General features: G+C 39.6%; 1 protein-coding gene across 1 annotated transcript in view; it reads right to left on the reverse strand.

Moving 5' to 3' along the window:
* Positions 1 to 1,267: 1,267 nt before the first annotated feature.
* EIF4A3 (eukaryotic translation initiation factor 4A3) overlaps positions 1,268 to 19,368 on the reverse strand; it is a 31,431-nt gene continuing 13,330 nt past the window's right edge. The window contains exons 8-12 of the mRNA XM_053711959.1: positions 9,963 to 10,101; positions 9,333 to 9,448; positions 2,593 to 2,700; positions 2,278 to 2,405; positions 1,268 to 1,518 (exon numbers count right to left, since the gene is read on the reverse strand). Of these exons, the coding sequence (XP_053567934.1) occupies positions 1,502 to 1,518; positions 2,278 to 2,405; positions 2,593 to 2,700; positions 9,333 to 9,448; positions 9,963 to 10,101 (508 nt within the window). The 3' untranslated portion in view covers positions 1,268 to 1,501. The remainder of the gene's footprint in view (positions 1,519 to 2,277; positions 2,406 to 2,592; positions 2,701 to 9,332; positions 9,449 to 9,962; positions 10,102 to 19,368) is intronic.

Consider the following 19,368-nt stretch of genomic DNA (forward strand, 5'->3'; position numbering starts at 1 on the left):
CTTAAATAAAAAAAAACGGATCAAAAAAACGATAGACGTTTTTTAACAGTCACAACAAACTGCCACAGCTCAGCTGTGGCCCTACCTTCCCAAACAAACGACTTTGGAAAGCCTAAGAGCCCTTTAGAGATGTCCTATAGCATTCAGGGGACTCCTGGAGGAAAGCTGGATGTCTCAGTCTGCAAAAATTACTGCGCAATAAAGCGCTAAATTAGGCCCCTCCCACTCATGCCTAAACAGTGGAAAGCCTAAGGAAACTGTTTCTAGGCAAATTTAAGCCAGCCATGTGGAAAAAAAATAGGCCCCAATAAAGTTTTATCACCAAAAGCATATATAAAAACGTTTAAACATGCCAGCAAACGTTTTATATTCAAAATCTATAAGAGTATTACCTCTGCAATTAAGCATGATACCAGTCGCTATTAAATCACTGTATTCAGGCTTACCTTACATAAATCTGGTATCAGCAGCATTTTCTAGCATTTACATCTCTAGAAAAAATTATTAACTGCACATACCTCATAGCAGGATAACCTGCACGCCATTCCCCAGCTGAAGTTACCTCTCTCTTCAGTTATGTGTGAGAACAGCAATGGATCTTAGTTACAACCTGCTAAGATCATAGAGATCACAGGCAGATTCTTCTTCTATTTTCTGCCTGGGACAAAAATAGTACAACTCCGGTACCATTTAAAATAAACTTTTGATTGAAGAAAAAAAAATCAACTACGTTTCACCACTTCTCTCTTACTACCTCCATGCTTGTCGAGAGTTGCAAGAGAATGACTGGATATGGCAGTTAGGGGAGGAGCTATATAGACAGCTCTGCTGTGGGTGATCCTCTTGCAACTTCCTGTTGGGAAGCAGAATATACCACAAGTAATGGATGATCCGTGGACTGGATACACCTTACAAGAGAAAATTTTATCTTTTATTGTATTGTTTCTCCAATGTACTGTTGTCCTTGTACCCATGGGCAGCGCTGCGGAATCTGTTGGCGCTTTATAAAGAATAATAATAAATCTATACTAGTCTGTAATTAGCTGATGGCTGTCACATGACATAAGGGGCAGGCAAATTGGGGGGGGGAGTAAATTTTTCAGAAAGAAAAATAAAAATAAATCAGGATATTTAAAATTTGGAGTGTGAGTGTATTGTCTTTTTATTGTGCATTTGTTAATTATGCAATTCGGCTGTATTTAATGGCCCTTTATCAAGTTCAGTTTTGTTTTATTATATATTTTATGACACACACACACAGCAGGAAGGAATTTAGTTTTTTTTTAATGAAAATGACACCACGTAGTATTTACAAAGGATAACAATGGTTGAACTTCTGCATCTGCAAACCTGACACAGTTAAATAAACAGATAAAAGATCACATGATAAAAGTCTCCTCCTGCTAAAGGAACCAATTTTGAATAGGGAAAAAAAAAAAAAAAAAAAAGTAAAATGAATCCAGATGTTCCTTTCAATAGTTGTGCTGCACATCAATTCTTCTTAAATCAGATCAGCAACTGGAAATGAAAATGTATATAGATCAGTTTACCAAAATTGAGCACACAAAAAAACCCAAAACAATTAAAAAGGGAAATTAAAGTTGGATAACTACATTAGCATGGTTAAATAGCATTGGTGAGTAGTGTTTCTATCCTGTGCCAACAGCTCTCTTCAAACCCTTTTCTGGTGCCAATTAGTTAAGCTCCACATTCTTATATTGGGCACTAGCTATTCCTGCACTCTAAATTACTGCATATTCACAGATCAGTGGTGTTTCCAGCTTTCTGTTTTGTGCACTTCAGGCTAGAATGCTTGCAGGAGCTTTATATTTTGCAGTGGTTGCATTACTCTATATGGTTGAATAAGCTTTTATTTTTTTTTTAATGTTATGTAATTTTTAAACAATGTATAAAAACTGAAAATTGTAATCCTCTCGCTCTGTATTGTGTGTGCTAAGCTGAAGCACACAATAGAACGGTTATAAAGCATCACTGATCTGTAAATGTTTACCACTTCTGACAATTTCCATGAATATAAGAGCTACCAAGATGGTGGTGCCCAGTAGGAGTGTAATGGTTTTGAAAAGGCCTAAATGAAGGGCACAGGAGGGGGAGGATTTAAAAAAAAAAAAAAAAAAAAAAATCATTCCATTCGGTTAAAGTTGTACCCAGCTGTTTTACAGTCCCTTTACTAGTTACCAGTATATTAATCAAAAACAAAAACTAAACATACAAAAAATAAAGTACTAGTATAAAATTTAGATAAGTGCAGCATACCATTCATAGGCATTTCATCAATCTGAGTGGAGTAGTACTGTTCAATATCTCGCAGAATGCGGATATCATCATTCTTGACAAAGTTGATAGCAACACCTTTTCTTCCATAACGTCCTGAACGTCCAATCCTGTAAGAATTAAAGTTAACAACAAAAAACAAAACTCAGATTGCAATAATAATAATAAAAAAAACAACAACAAAAAACACAACAACAACAACCTTTGCCAGAACCGAATACAGCGTAAGCTCAAAAGGTTTCACAAGGGGTAAGGGGCGGGGGAGGAGTTTAAACACTCCAGACATGAGGAATATACCTGTGAATATACAATTCTCTGTTGTTGGGCAGATCATAGTTAATGATCAAAGATACTTGTGGAACATCCAGACCTCTGGCCCACACATCAGTTGAAATAAGTACTCGGCTGTAATAAAAAAAAAAAAATTATGAGTTTGCACCAGGGAAACGTTTCAGCAGAGCAAGGTCTATGTATGTTTGCATAGCTCCTCCCACTCCAATCATCCCCAAAACAAGCACAAACTTGTAGTATAATTTAGTCATACTGATTGCTTACAGGGATAGGAAAGTAAAATTAAACTTTCTTCATTCAGATAGAGTATGTAATTTTAAAATTATTTTGTTATGAAATGTGTTCTCTTGGGTAACAGTTTAAGAGAATATTTACATATCCTCAGCAGCAGCTATGCACTACTGGAAACTTCTAGTAGGTAACTGCTGCTCTGGAAGTGACTAATTATGTTTAACTTTTGCAGAGAGATTAAACACATACTTATATGTAAGCAACAGTGCAATAATAAAATTGTTCAAACAGATCATTTTCTTTTTTGAACTGTCCTAGCCACTGAAGACATCTGGCAATTTAATATTCTGCACAACTATATTTCCACTTCATCCATCTTCGTCCCAAATAAATATAAACAATTCCTCTAACCAGTGGTGACCAGGACACTATTCTAGAACCAGAACGCCAAAAAACAGAATTTATGCTTACCTGATAAATTACTTTCTCCAACAGTGTGTCCGGTCCACGGCGTCATCCTTACTTGTGGGATATTCTCTTCCCCAACAGGAAATGGCAAAGAGTCCCAGCAAAGCTGGTCACATGATCCCTCCTAGGCTCCGCCCACCCCAGTCATTCGACCGACGGACAGGAGGAAATATATATATAGGAGAAACCATATGATACCGTGGTGACTGTAGTTAGAGAAAATAATTCATCAGACCTGATTAAAAAACCAGGGCGGGCCGTGGACCGGACACACCGTTGGAGAAAGTAATTTATCAGGTAAGCATAAATTCTGTTTTCTCCAACATTGGTGTGTCCGGTCCACGGCGTCATCCTTACTTGTGGGAACCAATACCAAAGCTTTAGGACACGGATGAAGGGAGGGAGCAAATCAGGTCACCTAAATGGAAGGCACCACGGCTTGCAAAACCTTTCTCCCAAAAATAGCCTCCGAAGAAGCAAAAGTATCAAATTTGTAAAATTTGGCAAAAGTGTGCAGTGAAGACCAAGTCGCTGCCTTACATATCTGGTCAACAGAAGCCTCGTTCTTGAAGGCCCATGTGGAAGCCACAGCCCTAGTGGAGTGAGCTGTGATTCTTTCAGGAGGCTGCCGTCCGGCAGTCTCATAAGCCAATCGGATAATGCTTTTAAGCCAAAAGGAAAGAGGTAGAAGTCGCTTTTTGACCTCTCCTTTTACCAGAATAAACAACAAACAAGGAAGATGTTTGTCTGAAATCTTTAGTAGCCTCTAAATAGAATTTTAGAGCACGGACTACGTCCAAATTGTGTAACAAACGTTCCTTCTTTGAAACTGGATTCGGACACAAAGAAGGTACAACTATCTCCTGGTTAATATTTTTGTTGGAAACAACTTTCGGAAGAAAACCAGGCTTAGTACGCAAAACCACTGCAGAGCAGATAACTCTGAAACTCTTCTAGCAGAAGAAATTGCAACCAAAAACAAAACTTTCCAAGATAATAACTTAATATCTACGGAATGTAAGGGTTCAAACGGAACCCCTTGAAGAACTGAAAGAACTAGATTTAGACTCCAGGGAGGAGTCAAAGGTCTGTAAACAGGCTTGATCCTAACCAGAGCCTGAACAAATGCTTGAACATCTGGCACAGCTGCCAGTCTTTTGTGAAGTAAAACAGATAAAGCAGAGATCTGTCCCTTCAGAGAACTTGCAGATAATCCTTTCTCCAAACCTTCTTGTAGAAAGGATAGAATCTTAGGAATTTTTATCTTGTTCCATGGGAATCCTTTAGATTCACACCAACAGATATATTTTTTCCATATTTTATGGTAAATTTTTCTAGTTACAGGCTTTCTAGCCTGAATAAGAGTATCTATTACAGAATCTGAAAACCCACGCTTTGATAAAATCAAGCGTTCAATCTCCAAGCCGTCAGTTGGAGGGAAACCAGATTCGGATGTTCGAATGGACCCTGAACAAGAAGGTCCTGTCTCAAAGGTAGCTTCCATGGTGAAGCCGATGACATATTGACCAGGTCTGCATACCAAGTCCTGCGTGGCCACGCAGGAGCTATCAAGATCACCGAGGCCCTCTCCTGATTGATCCTGGCTACCAGCCTGGGGATGAGAGGAAACGGTGGGAATACATAAGCTAGGTTGAAGGTCCAAGGTGCTACTAGTGCATCTACTAGGGTCGCCTTGGGATCCCTGGATCTGGACCCGTAGCAAGGAACCTTGAAGTTCTGACGAGACGCCATCAGATCCATGTCTGGAATGCCCCATAATTGAGTTATTTGGGCAAAGATTTCCGGATGGAGTTCCCACTCCCCCGGATGGAATGTCTGACGACTCAGAAAATCCGCTTCCCAATTTTCCACTCCTGGGATGTGGATCGCAGACAAGTGGCAGGAGTGATCCTCCGCCCATTGAATTATCTTGGTCACTTCTTTCATCGCCAGGGAAGTCCTTGTTCCCCCCTGATGATTGATATATGCAACGGTCGTCATGTTGTCTGACTGAAACCTTATGAATTTGGCCTTTGCTAGTTGAGGCCAAGCTCTGAGAGCATTGAATATCGCTCTCAGTTCCAGAATGTTTATCGGGAGAAGAGACTCTTCCCGAGACCATAGACCCTGAGCTTTCAGGGATTCCCAGACCGCGCCCCAGCCCACTAGGCTGGCGTCGGTCGTGACAATGACCCACTCTGGTCTGCGGAAGCTCATTCCCTGTGACAGATTGTCCAGGGTCAGCCACCAACGGAGTGAATCTCTGGTCTTTTGATCTACTTGAATCGTCGGAGACAAGTCTGTATAATCCCCATTCCACTGTCTGAGCATGCACAGTTGTAATGGTCTTAGATGAATTCGTGCAAAAGGAACTATGTCCATTGTTGCAACCATCAATCCTATTACTTCCATGCACTGCGCTATGGAAGGACGAGGAACAGAATGAAGTACTTGACAAGAGCTTAGAAGTTTTGATTTTCTGACCTCTGTCAGAAAAATCCTCATTTCTAAGGAATCTATTATTGTTCCCAAGAAGGGAACTCTTGTTGACGGGGACAGAGAACTTTTTTCTTTGTTCACCTTCCATCCGTGAGATCTGAGAAAGGCTAGGACGATGTCCGTATGAGCCTTTGCTTTTGACAGGGACGACGCTTGAATCAGGATGTCGTCCAAGTAAGGTACTACTGCAATGCCCCTTGGTCTTAGAACCGCTGGAAGGGACCCTAGTACCTTTGTGAAAATCCTTGGAGCAGTGGCTAATCCAAATGGAAGTGCCACAAACTGGTAATGCTTGTCCAGAAAAGCGAACCTTAGGAACTGATGATGTTCCTTGTGGATAGGAATATGTAGGTACGCATCCTTTAAATCCACGGTAGTCATAAATTGATTTTCCTGGATAGTAGGTAGGATCGTTCGAATAGTTTCCATTTTGAACGATGGTACCCTGAGAAATTTGTTTAGGATCTTTAGATCCAAAATTGGTCTGAATGTTCCCTCTTTTTTGGGAACTATGAACAGATTGGAATAAAATCCCATTCCTTGTTCTCTTATTGGAACTGGATGTATCACTCCCATCTTTAACAGGTCTTCTACACAATGCAAGAATGCCTGTCTCTTTATTTGGTTTGAAGATAATTGAGACCTGTGGAACCTTCCCCTTGGGGGTAGTTCCTTGAATTCCAGGAGATAACCTTGAGAAACTATTTCTAGCGCCCAAGGATCCTGAACATCTCTTGCCCAAGCCTGAGCAAAGAGAGAAAGTCTGCCCCCCACTAGATCCGGTCCCGGATCGGGGGCTATCCCTTCATGCTGTTTTGGTAGCAGTGGTAGGCTTCTTGGCCTGCTTACCCTTGTTCCAGCCTTGCATTGGTTTCCAGGCTGGTTTGGGTTGTGAAGTATTACCCTCTTGCTTAGAGGATACAGAATTAGAGACTGGTCCGTTTCTGCGAAAGGGACGAAAATTAGGCTTATTATTAGCCTTAAAAGACCTATCCTGTGGGAGGGCGTGGCCCTTTCCCCCAGTGATGTCTGAAATAATCTCTTTCAAATCAGGTCCAAATAATGTTTTACCTTTGAAAGGAATGTTAAGCAATTTTGTCTTGGAAGACACATCCGCTGACCAAGACTTTAGTCAAAGCACTCTGCGCACCACGACAGCAAACCCTGAATTTTTCGCCGCTAATCTAGCCAATTGCAAAGCGGCATCTAAAACAAAAGAGTTAGCCAATTTAAGTGCTTGAACTCTGTCCATAACCTCCTCATACGAAGATTCTTTACTGAGCGATTTTTCTAGTTCCTCGAACCAGAAACACGCTGCCGTAGTGACAGGAACAATGCATGAAATTGGTTGTAGAAGGTAACCTTGCTCTACAAAAATCTTTTTAAGCAAACCCTCTAATTTCTTATCCATAGGATCTTTGAAAGCACAACTATCTTCGATAGGAATAGTAGTGCGTTTGTTTAGAGTAGAAACCGCCCCCTCGACCTTGGGGACTGTCTGCCATAAGTCCTTTCTGGGGTCGACTATAGGAAATAATTTCTTAAATATAGGGGGGGGGAACAAAAGGTATGCCGGGCCTTTCCCACTCTTTATTTACTATGTCCGCCACCCGCTTGGGTATAGGAAAAGCGTCGGGAGGCACCGGAACCTCTAGGAACTTGTCCATCTTACATAATTTCTCTGGAATGACCAAATTGTCACAATCATCCAGAGTAGATAACACCTCCTTAAGCAGTGCGCGGAGATGTTCTAATTTAAATTTAAATGTCACAACATCAGGTTCAGCTTGATGAGAAATTTTTCCTGAATCTGAAATTTCTCCATCAGACAAAACCTCCCTCATGGCCCCTTGAGATTGGTGTGAGGGTATGTCAGAACAGTTATCATCAGCGTCCTCTTGCTCTTCAGTGTTTAAAACAGAGCAATCGCGCTTTCTCTGATAAGTAGGCATTTTGGATAAAAGATTTGCTATGGAGTTATCCATTACAGCCGTTAATTGTTGCATGGTAATAAGTATTGGCGCACTAGATGTACTAGGGGCCTCCTGTGTGGGCATAACTGGTGTAGACACAGTAGGGGATGATGTAGTATCATGTTTACTCCCCTCATTTTAAGGAATCATCTTGGGCAATATCATCTGTTGCAATACTGTCCTTACTTTGTTTGGACACTATGGCACAATTATCACATAAATTTAAATGGGGAGACACATTGGCTTTCATACATATAGAACATAGCTTATCTGATGGTACAGACATGTTAAACAGGCTTAAACTTGTCAACAAAGCACAAAAAACATTTTAAAATAAAACCGTTACTGTCACTTTAAATTTCAAACTGAAAACACTTTATTACTGAATATGTGAAAAAGTATGAAGGAATTGTTCAAATTTCACCAAAATTTCACCACAGTAACTTAAAGCCTTAAAAGTATTGCACACCAAATTTGAAAGCTTTAACCCTTAAAATAACGGAACCGGAGCCGTTTTTACATTTAACCCCTATACAGTCCCAGGTATCTGCTTTGCTGAGACCCAACCAAGCCCAGAGGGGAATACGATACCAAATGATGCCTTCTATAAGCTTTTCAGTGGTTCTTAGCTCCTCACACATGCATCTGCATGCCATGCTTTCCAAAAAAAGCACACCAATTGCACACCAAATTTCAGAGCTTTAACCCTTAAATTAACGGAACCGGGGCCGTTTTTACATTTAACCCCTATACAGTCCCAGAATGAGGCTCTGTCTATAACTAGAAAGGCCCCCCATCTGAAAAAGGTGTCCAACACAGTGCCTGCCGTTTTTCTAAACGTTCCCCAAGATTATAATACCAATAATTAGTTAGAATCTGCATAATATGCCTAGTAAATCAATTGTTTTAGCCCAGAAAAATGTCTACCAGTTTTTAAGCCCTTTTTGAAGCCCTTTATTCTTTTATGTTTAACTAAGAAAATGGCTTACTGGTCCCCATGAGGGGAAATGACAGCCTTCCAGCATTACATGGTCTTGTTAGAAATATGGCTAGTCATACCTTAAGCAGAAAAGACTGCTAACTGTTTCCCCCAACTGAAGTTACTTCATCTCAACAGTCCTGTGTGGAAACAGCAATTGATTTCAGTTACTGTCTGCTAAAATCATCTTCCTCTTACAAACAGAAATCTTCATCCTTTTCTGTTTCAGAGTAAATAGTACATACCAGCACTATTTTAAAATAACAAACACTTGATAGAAGAATAAAACTACATTTAAACACCAAAAAACTCTTAACCATCTCCGTGGAGATGTTGCCTGTGCAACGGCAAAGAGAATGACTGGGGTGGGCGGAGCCTAGGAGGGATCATGTGACCAGCTTTGCTGGGACTCTTTGCCATTTCCTGTTGGGGAAGAGAATATCCCACAAGTAAGGATGACGCCGTGGACCGGACACACCAATGTTGGAGAAAGATCAGTTAAATGGGAGGCGGAGTAAATGCAAATAAAAAGTTAAAATCAACTGCTGAGAACATGCAAAATGTTGACCATTTGCAAGTAGGAGTGAAAAACTTGCCTGGCTCCTGATCTGAACTCTTTCATGATGGATTCTCGCTCCTTCTGTGGCATATCACCATGCATTGATGAAACTGTGAAGTTGGCTTCTCTCATTTTTTCTGTCAGCCAGTCAACCTAAATGTATCGGGGGAAAATAAATCTATTAGAATTACCCCTGTAATATGACTGTCTTCATAAAAGGGAGTGGATTAAAATTACCACAAGCATGTCAATAGGCCAGCATCTTCTAAAGCAGTAACATCCAACTTCCAAACATTATAGGGGCCGTAAATCAATTTACAATTAAGGGCTGCATATTAATTTATGGCTTTTAAAACACAGATAACATTTCCTAAAAAATGTTCAATGTCACAGGGCCAGATTTAATATCGCAGGGCACCACTCTACTATTCTACCCAAGAGGGCTAATTTGATTTGTGGCTACTCTGCCACAAAAAACAATGGCATATTCAGAATATTTTTGTATACAGCTGGGCTTTAAGGACAAAGTGTTCACTCATTAATAGGCAGATCACTGAACTGTCGACAGAGACCCCTCAAGCATAAAAAAATAAATCCTAATAAAATGAAAAAGTTTATATAATGGCCAAAAGTCTTAATTCTTATGTGGCATAAATATAATTCATACCTTCCTTTTGGTGTTGCAGAATATTACAGCCTGTGTAATTGTCAGTGTGTCATATAAATCGCATAAAGTATCAAACTTCCATTCTTCCCTTTCTACAGCCACGAAAAATTGTTTGATACCTTCCAATGTCAATTCATCTCTAGAAAAGAGCAAAAAAAAAGAAAAAAAGAAAAAAAAAAAAAAAAAAGAAAACGAAATGTTAAAATAAACTTTGGTAAGTGATTTTTTAGTTAGTTCCCATATCTCTTAATGTTATAAACTCTTTATTTATCTGTATCTATACCAAAGTGTGTGATTAGTTACTCAGCCTTCTGACAAGTCTCAAGTCATAAAAACTTGTTTACCTCTGTTCTGTGATATACTAGAATGGGAAACGGAACAAGCTTAAAGGGACATGAAACCTTAAAGTTTTCATTATTTAGATAAAGCATGCAAATTTAAACCAATCTCCTATTTACTTAATTCTCTTTGTATCATCTCTTGAAGGCCCAACACCAGAGTTGAACCAATAAAAGGGAGGCATATATATGCAGTCACCAATCAGCAAGTAGCTTACAGTAGTGCTAGTTTCAACCAAGAGAACAAAGCAAATAGATTATAAAAGTAAACTGGAAAGTTGTTTAAAATTGCACACTCCATCTGAATTATGAAAGCAACAAAATGTGTTTCATGTCTCTTTAACCCCTTAATGACCGACATACAGGGTACATCCTACAAAAAAATAAACGACCAAGGACGTACCCTGTACGTCGTTAGCCTTTGAAAGCGATCCTGATCACTTTCAGCCGCTTTCATGTTATTGCAGTGATGCCTCGACATCGAGGCACCCTGCAATAACATTTTTTAGCCACCCGGAACAGAGAGAGCCACTCTGTGGCCCTCTCTGCATCGGCCATCAATGGCCGCGATCGTTGGTGGGTGGAAGCCGATGTGGTGGGCAGCCATCGATGGTAGGCTGCAAGTCAGAGGGGGGCAGGATCTTTACCGGGACCACACACGGATGCGCGTGCACGGGTGAGAAGCTACATTATGGAACAAAATAAATGTATTTCATACGGTGGGGTAAGGACAGGGGAGGGTGGGAATTTTTGCATAAGGGATCTGGGAGGGGGTTTAAATATTGAGGGAGGGCAGCTACACTACAGAAATGTTTTAATTTATATAAATAGTATGTTTATGGCCAACAGGGTACTAGCAGACAGCTGCCAGTACCCAAGATGGCGCACAATAAGGAGACTTTCTGCCAGTACTTAAGATGGCCGGGACAATTGTGGAGTGGGGGAGGGAAGAGAGCTGTTTGGGAGGGATCGGGGGGGGGGGGGGGTGATGAGTCAGATGGGAGGCTGATCTCTACACTAAAGCTAAAATTAACCCTGCAAGCTACCAAATTAACCCCTTTACTGCTAGACATACACGTGTGATGCACAGCGGCATTTAGCGCCCTTCTTATTGCCAAAAAAACAACGCCAGAGCCATATATGTCTGCTATTTCTGAACAAAGGTAATCCCAGAGAAGCATTTACAACCATTTGTGCCATAATTGTACAAGCCGTTTGTAAATAATTTCAGTGAGAAATCTAAAATTGTGAAAAATGTAACTTTATTTGATCGAATTTGGCAGTGAAATGGTGGCATGAAATATACCAAAATGGGCCTAGATCAATACTTTGGGTTGTCTACTACACTACAGCTAAAATAAACCCTACAAGCTCCCTACTTAACCCCTTCATTGCTGGGCATAATACACGTGTGGCGCCCAGTGGCATTTAGCGGCCTAATTACCAAAAAGCAAACGCCAAAGACATATAAAAGTCTGCCATTTCTGAACAAAGGGGATCACAGAGAGGCATTTACAAACATTTATGCCATAATTGGACAAGCTGTTTGTAAATAATTTCAGTGAGAAACCTAAAAAGTTGGAAAAAATTTGTGAAAAAGTGAACGATTTTTTATATGAGAGCATTTGGCGGTGAGCCTAGATCAATACTTTGGGTTGTCTTCTAAAATAAATATATACACACACGTCAAGGGATATTCAGTGATCCAATGTAACTATCGCTAATTTTGAAAAAAAGTGGTTTGGAAATAGCAAAGTGCTACTTGTATTTCTTGCCATATAACTTGCAAAGAACATGTAAACATTGGGTATTTCTAAACTCAGGACAAAATTTAGAAACTATTTAGCATAGGTGTTTTTTGGTGGTTGTACATGTGTAACAGAATTTGGGGTCAAAGTTAGAAAAAGTTTTTTTAATCATATTTTATACTTTTGTTATAGTAAATTATAAGCTATGATGAAAATAATGGAATCTTTAGAAAGTCCATTTAATGGCGAGAAAAACGGTATATAATGTGTGGGTACAGTAAATGAGTAAGAGGAAAATTACAGCTAAACACAAACACCACAAAAATTTAAAAATAGCCTTGTTCCCTAACGGTTAGAAAATGGAAACGTGCTGTGGTCCTTAAGGGGTTAAAGAGTATTACGCATTAAACAAGCTTTGATATTTCTACAAGTAATTAAAAAAAACAAGCAAAAAAAATTCCCATCTCTTTAATTATTATACATGTAGATTTTAGGACACATGCAGGAACTGTTAGCTCGGCTCCACATCAGGCTGTTCTTTTCAAACAGCGATGTGCAGCAAAAGCAAAGCGCTTTTTGAAGGGAAACAAAATGTGCATAATGTGAACTAAAAGAAGTATGTAACGTCTATAAGTCTTCTCTTGTTCAGGAGGGTTGCAGCCTCCAAAAGGAAGGAGGCGCAAAACATAGTGAAGTCCTGTTTGGTAACGAGACAGAAGCCAAATGAACAGTACTCCCATAATTAAAAAATTGCAGGATTAACTTTTATAATTGAAGTGAACATGTATATAGAAATAGTTAATAAGGCATTACCCGGACCAATAAAAAGTTCACCTTGAGGTATAGAAAGGCAACATGCGAGGAGAACGGTATCCTTGAAAAAGCCAGGCGTTATCTGGTGAAGCGTACGTCAGATTGGACACTGGGACTGAAGGTCCCTAGGAGTGTTGTAACTTCTAATTAAATGTTTACCTGCTTAACAGACTCACCATTTATAACAGCTTCTCAGTTTTTATTGGTGGTTTTGTATTCAAAGTATCCCATTAAACCAGAGTGATTATTGTATGTTCCCTGAATAAAAGTGTTCTTATTCATTCAAGTTATAGGTGTGCAAGATGTACATTTATGGAGTATTACTCGGAGAACTAAGTTATAGCTCTTAATTACACGAGTACTGTTCTTTTGGCTTCTGTCTCATTACTAAACAAAACAATGTGTGTCTTTTTCCTATTGGAGGCTGTGACCCACGTGAGCAAGAGAAGACTTATGGACATATCCTTTTGTTGCACATGATACACATTTTTACTATGGTTTTTTAAATCTATATAGTGTGTTACAAGGTTACTATGTTTTGTTTTATTGCTTTTTGAAGAGAAGAGTAACAAATGTTTTCAGGAGACATTTTAAAAACTTTTTTAAAAAAACTTTTTTTATGCAGCTTATTTGAAATGTATTATACAACTTTTAAAAAAAATTGCTTTAGTTGCCAGTTAAAGGGACATAAAACGCTAAAATAATTATTTCATGATTCAAAAAGACCATACAATTTTAAACAACTTTCCAAATTAAATAGGATTAAAAAATTTCTTCTCTGGTTGAAAAGCAGGGACGTAAGCTCAGGAGTGTGCACGTGTCTGCAGCACTATATGGCAGCAGTTTTGCAACAATGTTATACATTAGCAGGAGCATTAGATGGCAGAACTATTTCCAGTCACATAGTGCTCCAGAAATGTGCACGCAACCTAGATATCCCTTCAACAAAAATAAAAAGAACAAAACAAATTTTATAAAAAGAAAATTAGAAATTTTAAAAAATGTTATTCTTTGAGTAAAGAAAGAACATTTTTGGGTTTCATGCCCTTTATACAAAAAAAAAACCCAGCAACATTTAACCTAAAAAAATAAATATCACTCCTGGCCAGCAGGAGGCGGCAAAGAGCACCACAGTTAAACTGCTAAGTATCACTCCCTTACCTACAACCCCCAGTCATTTAACTGAAGAGAAATGGAGAAAAAGGAGTAACACAAGGTGTAGAGGCACCTATGGTTATAGTCAAAAGAACAACTGTCTTAAAATAAAGGGCGGGGCCGTGGACTGACCATATCAAGAAAGAAATCAGGTAAGCATAAATTTTGTTTTTCTTACCTAAGATATGGCGAGTCAACGGCTTGAGTAATTACTGTTGGGAACCAATACCTAAGCTAGAGGACACGGATAAATAGGGAGGGATAAGACAGGCAGTCCTAAACAGAAGGCACCACATTTGGAAAAAGTATAAAGAGAAGACCAAGTTGCAGCCTTTCAAAAATGAAGCTTCTGTGGAACAAAATTTGCAAGTCCAAGAAGAGGAAACCACTCTTGTGGAATGAGCCGTAAATTCTCTCAGGAGGCTGCTGTCCCGCAGTCTCATAAGCCAAACGAATTATACTTTGTGACCAAAAAGAAAGCGTAGTAGCAGTAGCTTTCAGACCTTTACGTTTCCCAGAGAAACAAAGAGGGCAGAGGACTGGCAAAAATCCTTAGTCGTCTAAGTAGAATTTAAGAGCACGTACAACATCCAAATTGTGTAATAAACATTCTTTGGAAGGAGGAGGATTAGGACACAGGGAGGGAACAATAATTTCCTGATTTATATTTCTTTTTTCTTTTTTTTTTCCAAAACAAGCTTTATTAAAGAAAAATAAAAAGATACAGAGCATAGGTGTGAGCACACATTGCCACAATCCTTGCAAGTTGAGGTACAGAAGCATAATGTTACTTTACATTGAAAATATAGTTATTCAAGTGTAAGAGATATATGCCTCCCTAGGCTGAGGACCCTTTCCAAGGTCCCTTTTGCATTTATAGTCAAAGAAAGTGTTGATCTCTAGATCTGTAATTTTGTCAGTTCTCCGTATTCAAATAAACAAAGTATAATGTCCTTCTTTGCAGGGTAAAGTGCAATAACAAAGTAAATACGAAGGTAAACAGTAAATGAGAATATCTTGATAATGATAACAGTAATAGAAAAGAAAATAACAGTGACAATCGCAATATTGACCATAATATCTTTAACAATATTATTATTGATGTTGTACCAATATTAGTAATAATACTGCACCAGAATACCAGCCGTCATGGAAAAGTGGCCACTTTAAAGTCCTAGGATCAAGCATTCCTGTTAAGTCCTAAGAATCTACAAAGCTACCAAGTAGGAGAATCAAGTGGGCCCTGTGACCTAAATTAATGTCATAGCAGCCTACCACCCCCCCCCCCCCCCAGTCATGTCCATATTCTACGTCGTTTGGGAGTCAGTCATTCCAGCATTCAAGTATTCCTCCCATATAAAACCAATAGAAGAGTAATCGTCTAATCGCCTGATTGATATTTCTATTAGAAACAACCTTAGTAAAGAAACCTAACTTAATACAAAGAACCACCTTATCGGCATGAAAAGTCAGATACGGGGAATCACACTGCAGAGCTGAGAGTTCTGAGACTCTTCGAGCAGAAGAGATGGCAACAAGAAACAAAACCTTCCAAGACAACAACTTGATGTCTATGGAATGCAACGGCTCAAAAGGAGCCAGCTGTAAAAAAGGTTAAGGCTCCAAGGAGGAGCGACAGACTTAAAGACAGGCTTGATTTTGACCAAGGCCTGACAAAAAGATTGCACATCTGCCCAACGTTTATGTAGTAAAACTGATGAAGCAGAAATCTGACCCTTAAGGGTACTGACTGACAAACCCTTCTCCAGGCCTACCTGAAGAAAAGGTAAAATTCTAATTCTACTCCAAGAGAAGCCATTGGATTCACTCTAATAAAGATATTTACGCCATATCTTATGGTAAATCTTTTTAGTAACAGGCTTGCGAGCCTGAATCATGGTCTCAATGACCGACTCAGAAAAACCACGCTTAGACAGAATTAAGTGTTCAATCTCTAAGCAGTCAGCTTCAGAGAAACAAGATTTGGATGAAGGAAGGGACCCTGAATCAGGAAGTAGGTCCTTCCTCAGAGGTAGTCTCCAGTGGGAGTCATGACATCTCCTGTAGGTTTGCAAACCAGATCCTGCGAGGACACGCAGGGGCTATTAGAATCTCAGACGCCCTCTCCACTTTGATACGAGCAATGACTCGTGGAAGGAGAGCAAACTGAGGAAACAGGCATGCCAACCTGAAAACCCAAGGAACCACCAGAGCATCTATCAGAACTGCCTGCGGATCTCTTGACCTTGAACCGTACCTTGGCATTCTGATGGGACGCCATCAGAGAAATCCACCATGGGAGAGAGTCCCTTTACAACTGATCTAACTCTATTCTCTGAGATAGATCTGCATTGTCGCCATTCCATTGTCTGAGCATGCACAACTGGAGAGCTCTGAAATAGAATCAAGAAAAAAGAATGGATGTCCATAGAAGCCACCATCAGACCAATTACCTCCATATATTAAGCCACTGAAGGATGAGCAGTAGCCTGAAGAGAGGCAAGATAAAATTATTTTGGTTTTTCCGTAAGAAAAATCCTCATCAATAGAGAATTTATTATGGTCCCTAAGAACACTACAACAAAGAAAAAAAACTAATATCCCTGTGTGAGATTTTGCTTGTTGAAAAGATGGCATCTGAACCAATATGTCGTCTAGGTAGGGTGCCACAGCAATTCCACGAGAACGGATCACTGCCAAAAGAGCCCCCAGAACCTTTGAAAAAATTCTGGGAGCCGTGGCTAGACCAAATGAAGGGGCCACGAACTAGAAATGTTTGTCCAGAAAGGCAAATCTCAGGAATCTGTGATGGTCCCTGTGAATAGGAACATGAAAATACGCATCCTTTAGGTCTATGGTTGTCATGAACTGACCCCTCTTGTACTAAAGGAAGAATGGAGCGTATAGTCTACATCTTGATGGATGAAACTACGAGAAACCTGTTTAGGCACTTAAAGTCTAGAATGGGATGTAAAAGTTCCCTCTTTTTTGGGAACCACAAACAGGTTGGAGTAGAACCCGAGACCCTGTTCCTGCACTGGAACTATAACTCCCAGGGAGGAAAGTTGATGTATACATTTCAAGAACGCCTCTCTCTTTATCTGGTCTGCAGATAATCTTGAGAGATGGAATCTGCATCTGGGAGGAAAAGTCTTGAATTCTAATTTGTAACCCTGGGATAATATGTCCACAGTCTAGGGATCTGGGACATCTCGTATCCAGGCTTGAGAGAACTGAGAAAGGCTGCCCCCCACCTGATCCGATCCCAGATCGGGGGCAAACCCTTCATGTTGATTTGGAATCAGCTGCAGATTTATTTGAGTGCTTCCCCTTGTTCCAAGAATGATTGGGTTTCCAAGAAGACGTGGCTTGGTCCTGCTTGGAAGAAAAGGGAGGGCTTTCCTTTTCAAGTTACGAGAGGAACGAAAAATTACTCTTTTGTCCTTTAGGCCTATTCTTATCTTAAGGTAGAAAAGACCCTTTCACCCGTAATAGAGTATTTCTGCCAAACCGGGTCCAAATAAAGTTTTGCCCTTGTAAGGAATCGCCAGAAGCTTGACTTTAGAGGAAACATCCAAAGATCAGGATTTGAACCATAAGGCCCTGCGGGCTAGGACAGCAAAACTATAAGTTTTTAGCTCCTTGTCTAACAACCTGTAAAATAGCATCTGCAATAAAGGAATTGGCCAACTTAAGAGTTGTAATCCTACCTTTAATTTCATCCAAAGAAGTCTCTACTTTAAGTAAAACCAAACAAGGCATCAAACCAAAAAGATGCCGCACTAGTCACGGTGGAAATACACATCTTTTTCAAATAAGCCTCCAGCTTCTTGTCCATCGGATCCTTAAAAGAGCAGCTATCCTCAATAGGAATAGTGGTTCTCTTAGCCAGAGTGGAAATGGCCCCTTCAACTTTGGGTACAGTATACCAAGGGTCTTTAATGGAGTCCTCAACAGGAAACATTTTCTTAAAAATGGGAGACTGAGAAAAAGACACCCCTGGTTTCTCCCATTCCTGTGAGAATCTCCCTAGCACGGTCCGGCACAGGAAAAAAACTCCAAAATGGAAGGTTCATCAAAGAAACTATTAAGTTTACTAGATTTCTTAGGACTGACAACGAAAGGGGTATCAGAGTCATCTAAAGTAGCTAAAACCTCCTTTAACAATACACAAAGGTGTTCAAGCTTAAATCTGAAGGATACCACCTCAGTCTCAGAAGGAATTACACTGTCTGAATCTGAGATTTCGCCCTCAAAGTCCCAATGTATCTTCCTCATCAGACTTATAAGAAAGGGCAACTTGGGAAGCAGAACTGAGGACAGGCACCTTACTTTCTGAATTTCTAGATTTACTCTTGCGTTTTTCCTGTAATCTGGGAATGGCAGTTAATGTTGCAGATACTGCTGAAGATACCTGGGCAGCAATGTCTGCTTTTAAATAAACTCCACTAGGAGTTAGAGGAACCACAGGGCACTGCATGCGACGCCATTGAGGCTTGGGACGTAGCAGGAGAAAGCGAAGGTATTATTTTAACAGCATCATCCTGAGAGACGTTAGGCTAAAAAAAAAAAAAATACCTTTATTTTGCAAGGTTTTCTTGACACATGAAGAACAAAATTGCATAGGAGCTGCAATTTGTGCATCTAAACATAAGCAGCATGAATTCATGAGAGCAGGCTCTTGCTCCATATCAGACATGTTGTGAAACAGTAAATAAACTTGTACAGATAAGTTTCAAAGATTTTAATATTCAATAAAAATAACCCAAGGAAAAAATACACTTTAAATTGTATCCCAAATTAGAATCGATCCCCAGCTATAATTATGTGAGAAAAGTTAAGAAAACACATTTAATAAACGTCAATTACTGAGGTGCCTTACGGCTACCGTTTTTTAAAAAAAATACTATTAAAAACAAGGACACTTTCATTCAACAAAGTTTACAAAGCAGCCGTTTTGATTTTAAAAAAAAACAAACAAAAAAACCACACTTACACCAAAACTTCACCTCCTCCATGCACCGAAAGCAAAGAGAATGACTGGGGGTTGTGGGTAAGGGAGTGATACTTAGCAGTTTAACTGTGGTGCTCTTTGCCTCCTCCTGTTGGCCAGGAGTGATATTCCCAACAGTAATTACTCAAGCCGTTTCAGGAAAGAAAAATATCTCATTGCATAAAGTGAAAAAAAAGTTCTGCCTCTGGGCTGTTATATCATACTGGACTAATTAACTTTGGATAATTGGCAAAGGAGAGCAGGAGGCACATCACCATTTCATTTACAAATTCTGAATTTCCATAAACAAAAAAAATGCTTCTGGTAAAAGTTATTACTTTTTCAGTGGCATACGTGCA

Source organism: Bombina bombina, chromosome 4, assembly GCF_027579735.1.
Source record: "Bombina bombina isolate aBomBom1 chromosome 4, aBomBom1.pri, whole genome shotgun sequence".
Lineage (NCBI taxonomy): Eukaryota > Metazoa > Chordata > Amphibia > Anura > Bombinatoridae > Bombina > Bombina bombina.